The 22,696-nt window shown below is 41.6% G+C and overlaps 1 protein-coding gene and 1 long non-coding RNA gene across 2 annotated transcripts in view; both read left to right on the top strand.

Annotated features, from left to right (window-relative positions):
• LOC121637794 (alpha-1,6-mannosylglycoprotein 6-beta-N-acetylglucosaminyltransferase B-like) overlaps positions 1 to 22,696 on the top strand; it is a 189,433-nt gene that overhangs the window by 99,852 nt on the left and 66,885 nt on the right. The window contains 2 exon segments of the mRNA XM_041982076.1: positions 2,996 to 3,160; positions 14,474 to 14,643. Of these exon segments, the coding sequence (XP_041838010.1) occupies positions 2,996 to 3,160; positions 14,474 to 14,643 (335 nt within the window).
• Positions 20,669 to 21,403, top strand: LOC121637797. Its single transcript, XR_006009947.1, has 2 exons — positions 20,669 to 20,832; positions 20,912 to 21,403. It is a non-coding gene; the product is annotated as an uncharacterized LOC121637797 (long non-coding RNA).

Genomic DNA, 22,696 nt, shown 5'->3' with positions numbered 1-22,696 from the left:
CTTCATTCTCAATGCATCTGTGCATGCTTTCACCTTTCATTTTTATTTTAATAACTGTGTTAGCAGTGAAATTTTCAGTAGGTAAAGCCAGATGTCAGTCTAGATGAAGACTGATGTCTCCTTCCAAGCCGGTGACCCAAATAGCTGAATTGTAGATCACATTCTCCCTAGATATTTCGCACAAACAGGGCTGAGCCATTCTTGTTTTCAGAGGAGAGAAATATTGACTGTTTATAGTGATAGTTAGAAATGCCTGGCATTGCGTTTAGACTTCCCTCCATATTTTTTAGTGACAGGGAAAGTTAAGCTGCCAAGAGAACAAGGTCAAAACTTTACTTGAAATCATTTTACTGAATCAACCACTTTCATCTAGACTGAGGTGAGGATCATTACCAAATGTTTTATCCATCCATCATCCATCTATCCATCCCGCCTCCATCCATCCATCCCTCATCCATCCATCCATCCATCTATTCATCCATCCATCCATCCATCCCGCCTCCATCCATCCCTCCTCCATCCATCCATCTATTCATCCATTCATCCATCCATCCATCCATCCATCCATCCCTCATCCATCCATCCATCCATCCATTCATCCATCCATCCATCCATCCATCCATTCATCCTCCATCCATCCATCCATCCATCCATCCATTCATCCATCCATCCATCCATCCATTCATCCATCCATCCATCCATCCATCCATCCATCCATCCATCCATCCCTCCTCCATCCATCCATCCATCCATCCATCCCTCCTCCATCCATCCATCCATTCATTCATTCATTCATTCATTCATCCATCCATCCATCCATTCATCCATCCATCCATCCATCCATCCATCCATTCATCCATCCATCCATCCCTCCATCCCGCCTCCATCCATCCCTCCTCCATCCATCCATCCATCCCTCCTCAATCCATCCATCCATCCATCCACCCATCCATCCATCCATCCATCCATCCCTCCTCCATCCATCCATCCATCCATTCATTCATTCATCCATCCATCCATTCATCCATCCATCCATCCATCCATCCATTCATCCATCCATCCATCCCTCCATCCCGCCTCCATCCATCCCTCCATCCATTCATCCCGCCTCCATCCATCCATCCATCCCTCCTCAATCCATCCATCCATCCATCCATCCATCCATCCACCCATCTATCCATCCATCCATCCATCCATCCATTTTTATACCCACCCATTTCAATCCAGGTTCGGGGGCAAAATAGTTTATTCTTTCAAAAAATCTGCAGAAAATATAAACTAATAAATACTCTCCTCCTCATAATGTGTCATACATTTTCAATAGGAGACCAATTTGGACTGCAGACAGGCCTTTTTTTTCCCAAAAGCAGCTGAATCATTAACTCATCCAACCACAAAATACATCTCTACCTACCCTACATACAGTTTTTCTGTCCATCTGAGGGGAGGTTGTATTCAGAGAACTTGGCAGCATTGCTGTTCATATTCAATATACGGATTCCTCTCTGCATAACACAGCATCCCATTATAACTCTGGATGCTGTAGCTGTTTTCAAAGGTACTCCTGAGTATGGCTCAGCGATATGACAGGAAATATTATATTCTGCGTTGGTTAAGCTTACAAAGTTTATCAATGCGGTCAATAAAAAAAAATACAAATACAACAATAATGTCCACAAGGGGAATCATGTCTTTTGCTATGAAATGTGAAACTGCTATTACAATGTCTTTCCCTTGTTTTGAATGCTTTTCATTGGGGTTAGCAGTCACAAATTATGACAAGATGCTTTTCTGTTTGATGCTTGCACTTGGAGAACTAGTTGCATTAACTCACATTTTTATGCTTTCTCCCTTTTTCAGGTGATAATACAATTTATTTGTGCTTCCCATTATGGCTTTCACCAATCAATGGAAGCATTTGCAGATGGTATTAATCTGTTATTCATCCACTTCAATGTCACTGATATTGTTTTGGTTTTGGAAGATAGCTTAAGTTCAGTTTCAGACTCACCCCTGATTTGTGGTTTTTTCAGCTACCATCATTCTCTCCTATGTTTCTGCTCAGTTTCCCCTCCTCAGTCCACTGACAGGCCAATTTATTTATTTATTTATTACACTTTTGGGTTTCCTTGGCAGTTATCAATCAGCTTAGATTAACATTAACATTTAAGAAAAAAAAACATTTTACATTCAAAATTATATCTAAAAGGCTCTTCTTGGATATAATTTGCTCTGCACAATACGGTAGCAAGACCATCATTCTGCTGTCATGATGCTGGACAGGGCAGGTTAAAAAGAAAAAAAAGAAAAAAGAACACAGGGACAATTTCCATGTAGTGCCTTCTGAGAGCTCAAAGGCCACATGCATTCAGTAGTACCTTCTGAAATTGTCTTTTGTCCTCTAAGATTTCTACAGAATGCATTAATCTTTTCATTACAATATCTATTTTAACTATTGAAATACTAAAGCTCTTTGTAACTTTGTATAGTGATTTTATTTTTCTTTGTAAAGTTATTGACAGGTTGCAACATATTGTGGTGGTGAGCCACAACCCACAGCTGCTTATAAAGACTAAACCTTTTGTGGATACTCTTTTATATCCAATCATGGCACCCTCACTTGTCACCAATTCATTTGTTGACTTTAAATCAACCAGAATGGTGTTGTTTGTAAATTCTATAAACTGTTCTGCTTATAGTTTTTCTTTTAAGTGTGTTTTTAATTTAATTATATTTTCAGATATATTGTAGCTGGTAAATGAAGACTAGAAAAATTATTTCTTTGCTTTGTTTCTGTTAAACAAAGGTTCAAACTATTTAGCAACCTTCCCAACTTTTTTGATGACACATTTCTTTTTTCACTGACTGAAAATAACGTTAGATTTACTTCTGTTGCTCTCTCACAACTTGCATGATAATGATCTCTTCCTAACAACCAAACATTTTTGCTTCAGCTCTTCCCATCTTTCAGTTTATTTTCTCTTTTTTTTCCCAGGCTGCCTTCCGCACAGACCTCTCTGTACTGCTGGACCAGATCGGGAGTGGAAAAGAATCCCTCAGCTTCATGAAACGTCGAATCCGCCGCCTATCACAGCAGTGGGCAACAGCAGCCAACCGCCTAGATGTTAAACTAGGGCAACGATGGCGGGACCAGAAGAAGGTAAGAAACAATAAAAGTAGAGGCTAAATAATGGATGGATTTTTATGAGAATGCAACAAGGACAGACTGTTTTGTTGTCATGAAATTCTGCAGCACATTTTCATCAAGAGAAAGATGTTAAGGTATTAAAAAGGTACGGAACAATGAACATGTAATACAGCAACAGACACTGCAGCTTCTTCCCTAATTACCCATTAATTCCATCTTAAGAGAACAAGTAAAAACACGAGTCCTCTTAGTAATAAAGGAATACGTCTCTACATATCTGAGAAAAGCTTTTGAAAACTATGTTCTCCACAATTAGTGGCATTTAAAGGCTTTTGCAGATGCATCTTGAAAGTTATTATTTGAATGATAATAGCTGGTGGGAGAAAAATTATAGCAGGAGGTAATGATAGGTTGTCCATCAATGTAGTCTGTATTTTTCTTCTGTTATTTGTGTGCAACTGTCTTCATGTATTTATTCAAAGTTCATTTTCAAAGCCATGGTACTGTAAGACAAGTCTTTGCAGCTGCATCTGATTGTAACATTGACTGTTTTTGCTGCCTCTGTATGGATTCGTCTACGTCCTCATGTCAAAGACTCAGTGTGAGAGCAAGAAAGAGCTATTAGGATGAACAAGAGAGAAGAAACTAAAGGGGGTAAGCAGCTAAAGAATGACCATGATGAATGGTTGGGATTATGACGTGATGCCAAGCATGTGCTAGTGCGAGAGGGAGAAGAATGAGACGAGAATGGAGGTACAAGAGGGAGATGGATGGTACTGTAGGGTATGGATTAGTAGAGGATTGATGGAGGGAGAGAAGGGAGTGATGTGCTGCTGAGAGGAGCAAGAAACTAGGCCTGGGAGACCATGTGACTGTTGATGTTGGCACTTTCATTTATAACCGGTCTAAAATAGGTGCAGTTTGACGGCTTACTTAAAAGCGTACTGCAATTGCAACTTAAAAACTGAAACAGTTTTTCTAATTTCTGCATTTTCTACTTCATTGCTCATCCAGCTCTGAGGAAACTCATGATGTTTTAGTAAAGAAATGAATGTATGTCACATAGTCTGCCTCTTCTTTTCAAAATTCTTCTCTCTGCCCTCTTCCTAAAATAAGTTAACAAGGGTGGAAATAGTCCTCTGTCAGTCTGATTGATGTTCTTCTTTATGGTACTGCGCTGAAAGGATTTGTTATCCTCTATCTTGGCTTGGAGGCTGCTTGAACCGCCTATATGTCTTACAAAGTGCTGCTGCTGCTATCGCAACAGCAGATGGCCTGGTGTTTGTACGAGTTATCCTTGGCTGTCAAAAGCTGTTTATCAAAATAATTAGAAATGGAAGTTGAAAAAAAAATTAGGAATGTGTTTTTTCTGCCCCTCTTTCTGGATCTGTGTTTATGCTTGACTGCTATTTGGATATTATGGCATTAAAAACCACTTGGCTGAATCACATTTAGAAGTTGTCTGTGCCAGACAAATGTGCTGCGTTTGATGGCGAGCAGCCTTCCTTCACAGGGAGATTGATTTTCATTTAAACTTTAAAAAGTTCACTCCCTTTAGCACGATGAAGGGAGCCACTGTTTGATTTTAATTAACTCTGACCCTGGAAAAAAAACTGTCTGATGTGAATTAGCTACGGTCCTGTAATCACCTCACCTCTGTCTTTGACGCAATCTCTGCTTCAAATACCAACTTTGGCATTCTGCTCGAGTGTGCATTCTTTGTTATTCCAATGGGGCTATGTTGATTTAGTTTGCCCTGTTTGGCTTCCCCCATTTGATTGTAAGAAGAGTGGATGTTTACTCAGAGAAAGAATAAATTATTGGAACAAAAAGGTTAGTATGTATGGAGGGAAGATCAGGATTTAGATGAAAATGAGGCACAAATTGTGATGACTCTTTTGAAATCAGACATATTATGCCCATGATATAACCCCCTCCCCCCCAGTTTTAGAGCTGGTTTTAGAGGTTGAAATGAACTATTCCAGACTTCGTGGTTCACTTTTGCCATGCAGAGCTGCATGCAAACAAATGTGACCCGGTCATGAGAGATGAGACAGGACACAGGAAATATTCTTTTGTGGGTCTTTTATTCCCCGACTACACTCAAGGGGAGCACAGTTTTAATTTAATAGTTTTGAGTTTGAACATTTAAACTAAATTAATTAATAAGTAAATAATGCCCTGCTAGAGGCTTATTGGGCTGCTGACCCAAAACAAACTAGCTATAACCACTCTATCGATGGCTCGGCCTAATATCTCTGAATGAACAATGAACAGGTGCATTTGCTCAATAACTACGTTAATTCAAATACTAAACCCCATCAATATAGACAACAGTAGTGACCTATCCAAAAACAAAGATAGAAAACAGGACAAAAAAAATACCTGTAAATATATGACTTCACAATCCATGTTTACAATAATCTGATATTGAAGTGCACTGATTGCCAAAAACAAACACATGTTCGTGAATTAAATGCAATTTAAACTTTTTCTCATGATCTTCAAGTGCAACATTAAACCATGAACTTTTATGTGCGCCACCTGCATGCTAGGTCACACACACACACAAACTCTCAGGATTCACACCGCAAGATATCTCCCCTCTGAATGAAACAAATATACAAAGTTGAACGAATGAGATAAAATATAACACAGAAAACTTTTAAATTTGTCTGGATGTCACTACACTTATGCTAACCCGCTCTTCCGTGTTGCTCACAGCGTGGTCAGCCCTTAAAAACACACACATGTGTTGCACATTTCAGAAATCTACAAAAATCATATGGCATATGGAGTCATCAAATGTTAAACTGAGCTTGTTAGGCTAACTAAACTCCCTAATAACCAAAGGAGGCCATATTTGCAATTTATTTAGGTATTTTAGAGTATTTACCTTGCGTTAAAACAGCCACACATACCTCTGCAGTCTATAGTTCTCCACTGCTTCCGTTCGCAGCGTGCAGTGTGTGACGGAAAACTACGTGTGCTAGCTTCAAGCTGCTCTTAAAGAGCAGCGTGGTAAAAATACCCCAGTGAATGGTAAACAGCTTTAAACCTACAAAGCTCTGTTTTCCCTTGACAAGTGTTTATTTTAGTCCACTTGGCTACACAAAAATTACACTGAATAACCCTTGAAACATGAAATGCTGTATGTTCACTTCCTAAGAGCTCGCACTAGCACACACATAACTGATAAAAAATACTTTCCATGCAATTTTATATTCATGTTGACCTTATCTGCAGTTCGGCCACCTGTCCCTCCTTTTCTTGCAGTCTTTTCACAGGCCACATGTTGAACTCGCCTGGCTTGGGAAAACTGCACTGCATGAAGGAAGACTGAAGTATTCATATGTGCTTTAGTTTCTAGACTGTAAATTAATCACTGTTTGTTACTGGGAAAAATTGCAAAATAAACTTGAAACAGTTCTGTGTATTAACGCTGCATTCAGTGACAAATGTGAAATTTTCTTTTGTAACTTCAGACCAGGAAAAAAATTTATAGCATCAAAAAAGTCAAATTTTCTACTTGAAATATAAACCATAATTCAAAGTGCTAGCAGTGCTTTTAGCTACATAACTGCTGATAAGAAAAACTGTTAACAGAAGAGGAAAAAATTTAATAATAAACCCCAAAAGGTTGTTCAACTTCCAACTTCTGAGGATGTCCATCCATGAGGGAGGATACATCATAGAGCCAAGGATGGAGATTTCAACAAAAAATACTATTTGAAAATCATTGAGAATTATTTTGACATTCTTCAATTTCCCCTATCACCGACCCCGCCCACCCGAACTCCAGCAAGGGTTCAGTGTTAGCTAAACACCATGTTGCTAGCATTGCTGCATGTGTAAAGTCACCAGCAAGCTGGTTGCAGTGGCTGAAATGTATTTTTAGATTTTTTTTGTATGTTTTCTTTTTGTTAATCTTTTTTTCTGAACATAGCATAATTTTATATAATTAACTTACAATGCATTTTACGTTTGAGAAGTTTTGTTCAGTGCTGTCACTAAACTTCATCAACAAGTTATTGTTGACTCCTTTAACCATTGTAACAAAGCTGAGCATCTTCTCCAAATTTCTGCTTTTTTAAAGATCAAAGAGGACACGTTCGTCTCTAAGCTATGCTGTAGTGGGTTGGTTTTTAAGAGGACAGAGTCAAAGACACTGACATTATCCTGTTAATCTCAGTCCATTCACTGCCTGTATACTGTCAGCAACCACATCTCATCAAGGGACTTTGTGTGCACCATGGCTTTTTGGTGTGCGTTGAGCAAGCACATTTAGTGTGTTTGTCAGCATATGCCAAACTGTTAATTTGCCTTTTCCCTGCCTCTGCCCTCTCGAGGGTTAATTGACCTCAGACTGATGAAGTGCAGACAGCCTCTGAGACAAATAGAATATAAAAAGTGAAGCGAGGCAGGGTGGAGTGGAGATAAGAAAAAGCGGGATGGAAAGAGGAAGAGGAGGGTACAGGTTGGGAGAATATGACAACAAAGTGGAGAGAGACGTGAGTAGAAATAAAGAGAGTAAAATTATGTCAGCAGACATAAAGGAAGGATGAAGGAGAAGGTGAAGTTAAGGGTAGGACTCTGCTGGCTGTCAGTGCCAGCTTGTGCTGCCACCTGTGTTCTACAACCTTCTTAAGGGCTGCAGTGCAAGGGTGCAACAGGGTCACACTCACATACACACACTCAGAAATGTGAAGTCCTATGCTAACAGATGCTGAGACAAGCATTAGCGTTTATCTGTTGTTAGTCTGTTAGTAATGAGTGGAGCAGAGCTGAGTGCCGGAGTGTTACCACATACGTGGGCGCCACTTCAGATTTCCTGCTTTCATATGTAACACTAAAGACTTGCCAAAGATTTTACATTCACGCTACAAAAAACACTCCTAACATACACACACAAAGCCAGGAGAGTTCGTTTTCACAGTTTTATAGTCTCATAACATTCAGATCAGGGAGGATATTGTGGCTTTTTATCATGGCAGGAAAGTTTACGGAGGTGGACATAACACGAGCATTGCTGTGAGCCAGCAAGGCGTTGTAAGGTTGAGCGAGCTACTGCATCTGTGTTTCTGTCTCATGGGGCTTCCTTACATTCAATGCTCGTAAGAATTTAGCAGCAGACAGTAGCTTTAGATCTTTTTGAGTTTTCTCCAAGTCAGTAAAAACATTAATTCACAACATGCAGAACACTGTGTTGCATGTCCGTAGCACCAGGAGTCTAAGCATAAGGCAGATGTTGTTAGTTACAAGCAAAATCAAAGCAGAAGACTAGAGAGGCCACGATATACCAGATGGGTAACTGTGGCAGCTTGATTGATGGATGAGATCCTGGTGTGGAGATCAGCCTTGATTGCTGCCTTGGAATATTCTGGTAACCCTCCTGGCAAGGAACAGACATGTCACACAAAACAGACAGAGGGAGCCAAAATCACACACTAGGGCAATCGGGAAACACACGCACAGGGGAGACAGACAGGAACCCTAACAGTACCCCCCCCTCAACGGTCACCCCCAGGTGACCCACCGGGCTTGTCAGGGTGGTCCCGATGGAAACGGGAGACCATTTTGCGGTCCAGAATGAGCCGGCAAGAAATCCAGGAGCCCTCCTCCGGACCATACCCCTCCCACTCCACCAGGTACTGGAGACCCCAGCCTTGACACCTGACATCCAGGAGGCATCGGACCGCGAAGGCAGGATGATCGTCAACGACCCTTGTGGGAGGATGGGGCTTGTCCGGAGGGCACAGAGGGCTGGAGGCGACCGGTTTAAGCTGGGAGACATGAAACGTCGGATGGACCCTCATGGAAGGAGGCAGCTTGAGGTGAACAGCAGTGGGTTTAATAATCTTCTCAATGACAAATGGGCCAAGAAAACAGGGGGACAATTTGCGGGACTCACATTTCAGATGAACATTTTTCGAAGATAACCAGACCGACTGACCTTACGAGTACTGGGGGGCTGGAGACCGGTGTTTATCCGCCGACCGTCGGTTCCTCTGAGTCGTACCTTCCAGCGCCACCCGGGTTCGCAGCCACACGGCCTTACAGCGCTGGATGTGATGCTGGACTGAGGGAGCTGCCAACTCTCGCTCCTGGCAGGGAAACAACGGGGGCTGATAGCCCAGAGAGGCCTCAAAGGGAGAGAGTCCGGTAGCAAAACTGACCAGCAAATTATGTGAGAACTCCGCCCACGGCAGAAGTGACTTCCACAAGCTGGGATTAGCCGCAGTGATGCATTGTAGAGCCATCTCCAGGTCCTGATTGGTCCTCTCAGTCTGCCCTTTGGTCTGCGGATGGAAACCAGAGGAAAGACTCACAGACGCCCTCAACCCATTACAGAAGGCCTTCCATACCTGAGAGATGAATTGTGGGCCCCGTTCCGAAACGAAGTCTACAGGAATCCCATGGAGGCGCACGACATGGGACGTGACAAGTTCCGCTGTCTCCCCGGCAGAATGTAACTTGGCGAGCGCCGCAAAATGTGCGGCTTTGGAGAAGCGATCCACGATAGTGAGGATGACGGTATTGCCATTGGACGGAGGCAGACCAGTAACAAAGTCCAAGGCGACATGGGACCAGGGCCTCCCAGGCACAGGAAGGGGCTGAAGAAGGCCGGCCGGAGGTTTGTTGGAGCTCTTCCCTTGGGCACAGACGGTGCAGGCTTGCACAAATTCCCTGACTTGGGCTTGATGTTTTGGGAGCCAGGGCAGTAGGTGAGGGTGAAGTCAAATTGGTCAAAGAAATAGGAACCATCTGGCCTGCCTGGAGTTCAGCCGTTTTGCTGTCTGGATATAGGCCAGGTTCTTGTGGTCGGTCCAGACCAAGAAGGGCTTAGAAGCGCCCTCTAGCCAGTGCCGCCACTCCTCCAAAGCCTTCTTGACCACCAACAGCTCTTGATTGGCGATATCATAATTGACCTCAACTGACGAGAGTTGCCGGGAGAAGAAGGCACAAGGATGCAGCTGAGCGTCCGGACCCTGCCTCTGGGAGAGAACAGCCCCCACTCCTACATCAGAGGCATCCACTTCCACCACAAACTGCAGCTCGGGGTCAGGTTGGACCAAGATCGGGGCCGAGGTGAACAGCGTATTAAGCCGACTAAAGGCTCTTTCGGCCTCCTCGGTCCAGAGAAAGGGGCGAGACAGGGATGTGAGTGCTGTCAACGGTGCCGCCACTTGGCTGTAGTTGCGAAAATAATGCCGACAGAAATTGGCAAATAAAAGGAAATGCTGCAGTTGTTTCCTGTTAGTGGGGATCGGCCAACCCACCACAGCCGTAACTTTTAGTGGATCAGCTTGAAACTCCCCTCCTTTCAAGATGAAACCGAGGAAGCGGACCTGAGAGGCGTGGAACTCACATTTCTCCTTCTTGACAAACAACCGGTTCACCAACAGCCTCTGCAGCACCTGGTGGACGTGGAGCTGTCGATCGGCAAGGTTCTTTGAGTAGATTAAGATGTTGTCTAGATAAACAAAGACAAACCGGTTAAGGAAGTCACATAAGACATCGTTAATCAAAGATAGAAAAATAGCGGGGGCATTTGTCAGCCCAAACGGCATCACCAAATACTTGAAGTGGCCCAAATGGGTATTGAAAGCCGTCTTCCATTCATCACCTTCTCGGATCCGTACCAGGTGGTGAGCGTTATGGAGGTCCAACTTAGTGAAGATGGTGGCACCTGGAAGAGGAGTAAAAGCTGAGTCTAAAGACGGCAATAGATACTTGTTTCTGATCGTAATCTTGTTGAGGCCCCAGTAGTCGATACAGGGCCTGAGTGAAGAATCCTTTTTCTTGACAAAAAAAAAAAAAAACCCTGCCCCTGCAGGAGACGAATGATGTTAGCGGCACAAGAGTCTTTAATATATTTCTCCATAGCCTACTGCTTGGGTTTGGACAGATTATACAACCGGCTGGAAGGGAGAGGGGCATCAGGAAGCAAATCGATTGCACAATCATAGGGGCGATGAGGCGGTAAGGAGAGTGCCTTATCCTTATTAAATACCTCCTTTAAATCGTGGTGACTGGAAGGATTGTCAGACAGGTCTACTAGCTCGGCAGTAGGCTTAGATGGTATGGGAGCTCCCTCTTTGGGTGATGGTGCAGACCGCAGACAGTGTTCATTGCAAAAGAATCTTTGCCTGGTGCCCAATCTATATGGTGATTATGTTTAGCTAGCCAGGGATAACCCATGATAAGGGGTGTATTGGGAGTTGGTATGACTAGGAACTGAATGGTTTCCATTTGGTTACCTGAGAGCACGAGGTTCACCGGAACCGTGCGATGGGTGACCTGGGCTAGCATTCGACCATCCACAGCGAGGGCATTGCGGGGCTTCTCCAGGGCCTCTAAGGAGATGCCAGCTTGACCTGCCACCTGTTCATCAATGAAGTTTCCCTCCGCTCCGGAGTCAGTGAGGGCCTGGAGGGGAAACTGCTGCAGCCGGAAACAAACAGTAGCAGGGATCTGAAAACGAGACTGAGACCCACTGAGATTTTGGATGTGGCCCGCCAGAACTCACAGTTTTACTGGTGGGCCTGATCTTTTGGTCACCAGGGGCAGACAGACAGGAAGTGACCGGGTTTGCCACAGTATATGCACTCACCCGCTCAGAACCGTCAATTTCGTTCCTCTGGGGAGAGTTGAGCTCCTCCTATAATCATTTCACCACATTTCAACAACCACCTTTACTGCACCCATAGTCATTTTAGCATTTGTGCTTGGATGCCAGTTTTATAGCATCCAGTCCTGAAATAATCTGGCCTAATATTCAGGTTTCTTTAGCTGCTTATTTGTGCTGCCAGTGTGTGAAATCCAACCTCTCCTCTCTTTATTTCCACTCGCTTTTCAGCATCTCTGTGATTCGCCCTGTAACTAACAACGCAGCCACCAAGCCAAGGGATTGAGTCGCATTAGCGTCATTTATTCTCACTCTTGCCATCTGCCATCCAAACTCGAATTTAATTTCACTTATCTTTTTTTTATGAGGCAGAAGTTAATAGAGCAGGTTTATTAAATCAGGGGATTTTTTTACGCCAGCTGGAGTCTCACTGGAGCTTGACTCAGCTTTATACACATCATTGTTCAGTGTTTTATGCACATTTTGTATATGTTGGGAAACAAGTGACTTTAGCAATACTCATGAAACACAGCTGTAATGCACAGCTATTTAAAGTTTGCTAGTTTGAATGACTGAATTTAATCATTTATCATTTCCTACTCTGAAATCATTCCATTGGGCTTACTTGTGGTGATGAATCTACGGAATATTAGCACATGAAAAGGCAGGTCCCTCATATTTAGAGATTTATTACAGCATTTAGTAGCCAAAGTGGCAGATAGGTCCCTGAAGAGGTGATAAAGGTAGGAAAAAGTAACTCCAATGTTCATATTATGTTAGTATGATGTTGACTCCACTGCCCCCAATTGCTGGTAAAACTCTTGGTGAAGAGATATCATAGGTTAACATTAATGAGGCAGTTCCAGTGTTTTTGTTTCCTTACATGCAATTACAACTTGAAAATATCCCTGAGTTTGCAACACCACAGTAACTTCAGCATCAATGCTTTGTAGCATAACTAAGAGGGGTGAAACCCTTGCAGCAATTCTAACAAGCTCCTTAAAGCTTTTCATCATTGCCTCTGTAGATAGCACCGGTGAAAGTGAGGGACAGTCGGCAGCCGCCATGAAAGTTTCTGGCAAACTGTTCTTAGTTAACCTTAAGCTCATTATGCATGTTTCATGTTCAAAGTTGTGGGATGTATTTTTCCAGCAGAAGCAGCTGGAGGTGTTCATGCTGAGTTGGTTAATCAGGATTACTCAGCAGAGCTGGACGCTGCTGTGTTTAATCCTCTGTGAAAAGTAACGTGTTGCTCATTTCTCGGTGGGCTGCAGTGATTATGCAGCAGGATGTGCAAGACAGCACTGCGGATTGCGGATTTTACTCAACGCTGTTGAAAAGAGCCACATATAAACGGCGATGCTTCTGTCACATGTTTTGTGTCATGTTGAAATCTGTGAGTTTGTCTGTTTAAGCATGTGGCTCATGTGAAATGAACCTTGACCAATAAAGATCATAATACTGTATTTTGCATGTGCATGCTTTTCCTTTGGAGCATGGGATGGAAAACTTTACTGAGGATTTCAAAGAGCCTACAATTCTAATGATGCTAATCTTCAAAGTCATTAAAACTGTTTGCACAGCTAAAGCTTGGATGGAGCTTAACTCAAAATATAATATGTATATAAATAATTGGACCACCATCAGTTATACATGTTGACGGTAAAGTGTGTTATTTCAACCAATTTGGGACAATATGGTGTAAATGTTTCAGACATTTATTCTTTTGATATACTTCCACAGCAAAACTGTGTAATGACATGTAAAACAATATAATCATCTTCCTAATATTAGGCACACTGTCCTCATGGTACCAAAAGACCTCTGACCAGTCAAGGCAAAAGCAAAGGACATCTGAGAGTGTCCTGGAGTATGTTATTCCAGAATTTCGTCAATAAATCCTTTAGATCCTTCAGGCTGTGGACTCGACTCTTTGTGGCTTGTTCTTGCTTTGCTAAAAATACCATCAGATCTCATCAGATTAGGAATTTGGCAGCTTGGAGGCTGAGTTAATGCCTCAGACTCCATCTAGTTTTTGAGATGTTGACTGTTGTCTTGTTAGGAGTGGAAGGTGGTGGTTTGGGGTGATGTTGGTGGAACATGTGTATTGCTGGATGCAGGTTCTTCCCCAGCAGAACTATGAGTTGTAGTATGTATCACTTATTCTACCTGTTAATGGTTTAATGTTGTGGCTGATTGCGTGTCAGAAACAGATCCTAAAAGGAAGGAAGTTTTTTTTTTTTTTTTTTTTTTTTTTTTTATTAAACAAAAACAACAAACCCAAAATGATGTTCCCAAATGCTCCCAAAACATCATAGAGTACGTCTGAGATTACATTAAAAGCAGAAGGCCTTGAGTATTCTGGAAAGTTCTCCAACAAGCTTAAAAAATCTTATTTGCTATGATAGTTTTTTTTGGCTATATGAGGCTATTTCTCTTTTGTAAGTAGATGACAAATAGAAACAATCTCTAATGTGTTTAAAGCATCCTTAGTACCATGTGTTATGGTACAATGTAATGGAGAATTTTACAATATATACAATGTAACAGGTTATAAACAAACCTGGTAAAAGATTGACATTAACTAAAGAAAAAAATCATGGAATATCTCATTAATATCATCAAAGATTCAAAAGTAGATGTCAGAGAACCTCTATGAACTTTTGTCTAAACATTGTGTTCCTGTCTTTATTCAGATCCTGGTTCACGTGGGCTTCCTAACAGAGGAGTCGGGAGACGTTTTCAGCCCGAAGGTGCTTAAGGGGGGACCTTTGGGAGAGATGGTCCAGTGGGCTGACATCCTGACAGCCCTCCATGTTCTGGGACACAACCTCAAGATCTCCATGTCTGTTAAAGAACTTCAGGGGTGAGTTCTGTGTATAAGTAATCCAAATAATCTTCCTTGGCTTGACTGATAAAGTCAGCAGGTTAATGATGGAAAGAGAATAGAAGACACATAGATGGATTAGATAGAATAGAAAGTCATAGCATCATCAGACATGTAAGCCCGGTTACAGAAATCATATCTAAAATGTCGAAGAGATGTAATGCAACTGTTTGTACCAACAGATACAGCAAAAAGTCGGGTTTATGATTTCAAAGATTTACACCCAAATACAGAAAAAATAAAAATAGGGAGACATCTGGAGCCCAGTTCAGAAATATGGAATAGCAGTGAACACTTTGCTTCCAGTGTGTTTTTGCATAAAAACATCATCATTTGGATAAAACATGGACTAAATAGGCTATTTAGCATCTCCCATTTTTAGCCTACACAGTATAACATCAATATTTTAATTAGTTTTGGATTTAAACATCTGTTTTGTTTCATAAAATTTCACAACATAGAAATCTGTCAGTTTAGGGTGTAAAGGGAATCACAAGTTGTTTTCCCAACCCAACGACTGCTGGCGGCAGACATGTTGAATTTTTTGCCACTCACATATTTTGTTGAGACAATTGGTCAAATTAGGGAGACACAAGAAATAAAACATCTTTACATTAATAATCTGTTCACCAAGTGGAAATATTTACAAGTTCCACAAGGTTCGTAGTAAGGTAAGTACGTTGTTTGGTGCAGTATGTGGCACTTGATGTATTGGTAGGGGGATCGATGGCTTCTCTCCTATCACTTCTGGTTCACTGTTTGGTGGTGGTAGACTGGATCCTTGTATCTGACCATAATGAATTGTGTAACTAGCTTCATGTTGCGGTTGCAGACTTTGGGGCTGGGGTCTGTCTGAACTGTGTTTTTCCTCTTTACAAAAAAGTCAGAAATATCTGCCTTTCTCATCATTCTAATATCTTCCTATAGAAAATAAAACTGATTACAGGATATATTTCTTTACATTTTTATGCCACAGCTTAGCTTAAAATCAACTAGCAGCCTTGCTAGCTTCCTGTTTAAATTAAACTGGACCATGTAGCTCTAGTTTAGTCAGCACTAAGTAACTTGGATACTGAGATACTCTTTGAGCATCTTTATAGTTTATTCTAACTCCAATGTGAAAATGTTGATTAACTGAGTTGATCTCTAAATGCACTCACCGAAAACTAAATATAACATGGTTTCCCCACATTATCTTAAAACTGATCTAGTGATACCAGAAAATTAGATTAACATTACTACATAGCTTCACACTAACATGAAATATTAATATACTTACATAACATTAGTAGTTGTAGTTGCACAGGGACAAATTATCTTTTACAAATGTAGAGCCAAATGTCAATAATTTAAAACGATGGCTAGTTAGGAAACCACTAGGTGCCACCGCAATCACTGGTGGTGGGACCGAAGGTGTCCAGTCAGATTTCAGCAGTGACCAGTGCCACCCTGGCCACCCATCTAGCTCCGCTCCATCATCAGGAAATAACATTACTTGAAGATTATTTTTCTCCTGCTAAAAGGTCTGTGTTTATGAATTCAAAATAAAAACACACAAAACACCAGTTAATTTTGGTTAACATCAATTGTAAATGTCTGTTAGTAAGGCTGCAGGTGGTATAATAAAGAAATCTTCTGTTACATCACTGTATTATAATTAAAAAAAAAAGCAATAAATAAGTGCAGTTGCTTTAGTTTTGTAACGTGTTACCCACAACACTGGTTATAAACCTCAAATTCTAACTAGGCCCTATTCCTACTTAACCCAATGATTAAACCCAAGGGCTGCAAAGATCCTGTTGATTTATTGTCACTTTATTGACCTCATATTGACTGCGGAACTGTGTCAGTGTGTTTTTTAAATCCCAGGTCAGCATGCGAACATGTTTCTGCTGACGGTAACAACTGTAGATTCAACACACATACACACACAGAGACAGGCAGATTTACTGTTCATGGTTGTTAATCTACCACAAAGAAACAAATCCTTCAGTCTTTTCTTGTCCTGTTTATCTAATTTACCTTATATCTCCCTATCATCTATGAAGATGCATGACTAATGTAGTACTGCAGAATTTTGAACATAGAAAAGGGGACAATCGAATAATTTGGGCAAGGTCTTTATTGCCATAGTCTTTGTTTTCCTGTCTTCACTGACAAGGACTGGGTTTAGATAAACACAATCATGCCTGCAGAGACCCAGCTTTTCTCTGCATCTGAGACTCTGCCTTGCAACAGCTCTTCTATGTCAGACATATCAAGTTTTGCACTGACACCTACAGTAGCCTTTTGCAGTCATTTTGCAGACATACAACAGGGACCAGGAGAGAGTGGGAAAATCTGGAGGAATTTCATATTTTAAAGATGCGTTTGGAGATGGCACATCTACAAGGCTGAGTTCACTTGTCAGATTTGAAATGGATGACAGGATGATCTCTGCTGCGTGCCTGACACGTTGGTGTCTTGGGATCTGTATTTTAAAAAGTGTCACAACCTGAGTTGGAGTGCGATATGTGACTTGTGCAGTAGAAGCAAATATACCAGCGTGTACAGTCATTATCTTTTTTTCATCCCACCCTCTGTTCAGACATCTTTGCCCCCTGATGTCCATCTCTGCACAAGATTTGCTGCAGAAATAATAACATCGAAGTGGATACAGTCATTTATTTTTCATGTCACATGTTTGTTTTCACATCTGTCCTTCAGTTAAAAAAAAAGAAAGATATGGAGAGTAAAGGTTGAGACAAACCAATCAGGATGTCACCAAGATGAGCTATAAAAACAAAAATGTCATGTCCCTCTTTTTAAATGTCTCTCATGTTTCACAGAAAACCTGCTAATGGTTTTATTGATCTTTAGATCATCCAAATGCTCAGAAAGCTTCAACGCTACTGCAGCGCTTTTATGATTTTCACAGTGAGCCAGACACTAACAAGTTATCGATGATGATGTAAAAGCGTAACGGCCCCATTCACTTAAACCATCAATAACAAGGTCAGTTCTCAGAAAGCAAATGATGCTTAACAGAGGAAACCAATGCTAATCAATAAGATTCATGATTAGAGAAAAGCTACATGGTGATTTAGTGAGCTTTGTGTTTTTAGAACTGTTCAGCACCATTTTGTGTTACTGATATATAAAAAAAACATCTTAAATTTTGCACTTGACATGTCAGCAGCAGATGGAGGAGGGAATGTGTGAATTAACTTAGTCTCCATTTGTGTAACTTCATTTGGAAAGCCTGGAGATGTTATTGGTGCGACTGCCAAACCATGTTGCTCTTAACTGACTGGAGGGAATATGAGCCATCTGGAAGTCGTGTCATAACCACACTATCAAAGCTTTTTACAGCTCTCCATATTTTTGCTCTTTTTATTTAGGTTTTTAGTGTGTTTAGTTTTTAATAAACACACCATAATGTCTGTTGCTTGGATGACCTCCTCCACATTTTCCCCTCCGTTGCCCCTGAGTGCAGAAAAACAAGTTTTTTAGCTGTTTCCAGAAATTTCAAGTCGGAGCTGGTTTTATTATTTATTTATTATCTATTAAAGCAGGCCTGATGAAAGTTTTTTATTTATTTAGTTATTTATTTATGATCCAAAGAGAGCACCTTATATACTTTAACTGAACTGGTAGTCAGGTTCATGATCACGGCCTGTGTTGGACCAACAAGAAACAAGCTGAATCGATGTTATTGGTCAGTTATAGCATCCTGATCATCAACTCTTTTGCTTGTTTAGGACTCTAAGCTAATTTGTGCTGCTTGTGGTTGACCGCTTTTGTCATTACTGGAATAAGCTGATTGTGCTTGTAATCTGACCTGCAGAGCCAAACACTCTCATTAGTGCTTGTGATTCGTGACCACGTGTTAATTTGACCAGTTTGACAAATTTGACAAATCTGCGGCCATGCTTCCTCCCAAACATCTGAGCTGCAATCAAATGTGCAGTTAGTCATAATATAAAAAATTACAAGTATTGATTTCCTGTTTGCTGACACTTTGAGAGGCACAGAAGATGAATGCATGAAAACTAATTTGAGATTAAACTTAACACACACATGCAGGTACACACACATCTGCAATGTTACAGTCTGACAAGAAACAGCTCATTAGCCAATCAAATGGCATCGGGTGCCACTCCTGTCAGATAATAACAAAAAACTTTAAACAGACAAAATTGGATAACAGAAGAATGGAAAAAAACATTGCATGAGTCATCACTTCTGTTTCAACATTCAGATGGTCAGAATTTGGTGGAAACAACATGAAAGAAGGGCTCCATCCTGCCTTGGTGTAATGGTGTGGGGGATATTTTCTTGGCCCAATTTGGGCCCCTCAGTGCCAGTGTTGCCTGGTTTAACCACCACAGCCTACCTGAGTGTTGTTGCTGGCCATCTACATCTCTTTATGACCACCATGCTGCATCTTCTGATGGCTTCTGCTTATATAAGTATAATGCACCATAGTAATGCACAGGCCGACCCGTGGGTTGGGCCAAAAAAAATTTCACTTTAATTGTGGGGCAGGTGGGGTGGGTCATTAAATACACCGGTGCAATGTGTGCAGCCTGCAATCTTACATCATTTGTTGTTGCCAATTGCCGGTTCCACTCTGTTGTCAAGCACATTTTTCAGGCCAAATAAAATCAGCCTTCAATTGCATTTTTAGTGTGTATTTAATAGCGATCGGGTGGGTTATGAAAACTGGTTTTGTTGGGTGGAGTGGGTTTGGGTGGGCAAGATTATTTCATATATGCATTAAAAATCCCAACATGTGCATCACTAATGCATCATGTCACAAAGCTCAGATCATCTCTAACATGACAATGAGTTCACTGGACTCCAGTGGCCTCCACAGCCACCAGATCTCAGTCCAATAGAGCATCTCAGGGACGTGGTGGAACAGGAGATTCTCATCATGGATGCAGCCGACCAATCTGCAATCTGTTAATATGAAGCAGAATCTCTGAGGAATGATTCACCTTGTTGAATCTAGGAAAAGGGTTCCAACCCAGTGCTAGCAAGTTATATTCACACTTTTTCATGCCAATGCAATCTTCATGTATCACTACATAAGAATTGCCGCGTAGCTTCCATGAGTAAACGGTAAATGGACTGCTATTATTTATCAGTTTTATTGTCTTTCTGACCTCAAAGCACTTTTACACTGCCAGCCACATTAACCCATTCATGCACAAACACATACAGCACTTCTCAGTCTTTTTCTATTAACTGCTTTGTACATAACGACATTCACACACTGCTGAAAAGGAGGCAAAGTGGGGTTCAGTGCCATGACCAATTGGTTTGGGGAAGCAGGAATCCACCAACTTTCCAACTGGCAAAAGTCCACTCTTTCTCCTGAGCTACATACTATAACTCTCTACTGTGTCAGTGAAGTACAAAGAAAAATTATTACTTTATGTCCTCATTACAATTAAACAGTTGTTTTATATATAGATGCATTTATGTATTTTATGTTAATCTTGTTGTTATTGCTGTTTATTTATTATTTGGGGCAAGGTGCATTTTAATCCATTTATTATGAGCTTAACATTTCTGTCTCTGCATGTTCGACTTTCATATTTTACCTTTCAAGAAGTCCATCAACAACAGACTTTCTTTCTTTGCCCACTTTCTATCACTTTTATCCCAAGTAGCGATCCATTCCTGTAGGGATACTTTGCTTTTTCCGGTTATCCGTAGAATGTACCAAAACAGGAATTGTGATGTTATGTGTCTCTGATGGACAAAAATCACATGGATGAAGAAAGATGTATCCAGACACAGATAAACACAGAACTACAAGATACTCAGAGCGCAGTCTCCCACAGACTCATTGTGGATTTAACGTATAGTCTCTGAATAAAAACTACATTTTGTGGCTGGGTTGTAAACCTGCTGGATGGGATATAAATACCTGGAAAACTTCCATAGATCACCTAAAAGGTAGGCTATCCATCACACGTCACCCCACAGAGTTTCACGCTACTGTAACCCTGGTTATTCGCTAGTGTATGAAATTTCTATTTTTTTCCGATGGTCTATAAACGCATCACTTGCTGCAACGTGTTCTGAGCTGCTGCGCCACAACTTTCCTCCATTCCTCCGCGGGTTTTTGAACAAGAAACACACTACTATTCTCTCTTCCATATCACGGAGAGTCGGGTATGTTCAGATTAATTAATGTAGATAAGTTTCAAGGAAAATTCATGGTTGAAATCAAAACGTTTTTATGTGTTGTTAGAGTGAGAAGCCATGTTAGCTGTGTGCGCATGAGGCTGAATTGAGGCCGACAGGTAGTCGCCATTACACAAAACTTTCTGGCTGGTTTTTCCCGGGGGTATCCGGTTCCACATGCATAAACTTCTTCATGATGATCTTCACTGAATGATTCGGCTGAGCCATCCTGCCTGGTGGGAAAGAACTACTGCAGGCTGATCCTCCGACCGCTGGTTGCTGATACCGCTCTACACTGCATCATTTCAAGGAGGCGGTAGGAGTAACCTTAAGGGCCCCAACGTGCACTTTAAATACTCTGAGCTCAGGTATTTTTTTTATTATTTTATTTAGTTTCTATTTTATTTTTGGCCAAACAGCTGGAACAACATCCGCATTCTCGCACTGGAGCCCGATCGGTCGGGTTCACGGACAATTTAGGATAGGAAACTGTGCAACAAACCCTGTATTGTCTCTTTTGTTATTTTGGGTTGTATGTAAATAAATTGTCATTGTCCTTAAGCAAGTCTGGTGCTTATTGTAGGTTGGAGATTACCGACACTCTTAGAGTGGAGCAGCTACTATCAATCTCCTTTAAGTAGACCTAGTTCCTGATTAGAGTTGACACAATTGAATCCTTTGTAACACTTCCACAGATAAACTGTGTCTCCTTTGGGCCTGTTAGCTGTATTGTACCTGATTGTTATAGACACTGATTTGCTATCCAAGGTCCACAGTCCTGATATTTGCGCATAAAAGCTTTGGTCCCGTCAGATGCGTTACAAAGTGGCGAGCCAGCCAGGAGATTGATAAACAGTAGCATTTTCTCCAGCCCACAGCATCCACCTTTCAGTTTTTTATTTAGTCAAGTATGGATCTTTGTAACTGCTTCGAAGTAGATGGCCGACGCTCACTTTATGTGACTGGCATTGAAAAGAGCTGTACAGATGAGGATATTTGTGGAGTTTTTTCAAGTGACGGTAAAGTTTCGCAAGTGGTACGGATTCCCGATGAACCAAACCAGCTAGAGGGTAGATGTCTGATTGAATATTCATCTGAACAAGCCATCTCCAAAATCGATCCCCTGATCCTAGGCGACCTGCCAAGCCCTAATGATCCTGCAGTTGTTTGGTCTGTCAGAACCATTCGTGACGTTGCACAGGTAGAGGCAGGCAAGGAGATTGCTCGTAGATACTTAGAAGAGCTCAAAGCTGTTGGAGGTGCAAGTACAGCAGGGTTTTTGAGCATCATTCAGAATGAGGTCCAGGAAACTCAACACAACCCCAGGATTCTTGACCCAACGCTTCAAGCAGCTCAAGATAGTGACGTATCTATTCAGGATTCTGTGAGTAGTCATCATGGTGAACCTCCTAACCAGGCGCAAGTCCACAGTATACCTGCCAGTGCTTTCGTGAACTCCATTAATGTTGAGCCGAGTCTTGTTAACCCACCACCAGTCCAGAAGGTAATTGTCGAGCACATTATCAGAAATGAGTCATTAACTTCAGGGCCAACACCAACTAGGCTACGCACCTTTTCTGGCCGCATTCCTAGACCCAGTGGTGAGGTAGACTATGAAACTTGGCATACTCAGGTGAAACTTCTCCTTACTGATTCCACTCTTAATGATACACAAAAGGTTAGGAAAATACTGGAAAGTCTGCTCAGCCCAGCAGCAGATGTGGTTAAGCTACTTGGTATGAGTTCCCCACCCAGCGCTTATATTGGTCAGCTTGATTCTGCTTTTGGCGTTATAGAGGATGGGGAGGAGTTGTTCGCAGCATTTCTCAGTTCCAATCAGAACACTGGGGAA

The sequence above is a fragment of the Melanotaenia boesemani genome, chromosome 4 (genome assembly GCF_017639745.1).
Source record: "Melanotaenia boesemani isolate fMelBoe1 chromosome 4, fMelBoe1.pri, whole genome shotgun sequence".
NCBI classification, from domain to species: domain Eukaryota; kingdom Metazoa; phylum Chordata; class Actinopteri; order Atheriniformes; family Melanotaeniidae; genus Melanotaenia; species Melanotaenia boesemani.
The sequence above is the reverse complement of the archived record's forward strand: the minus strand, read 5'-3'. Positions and strand labels throughout refer to the sequence as shown.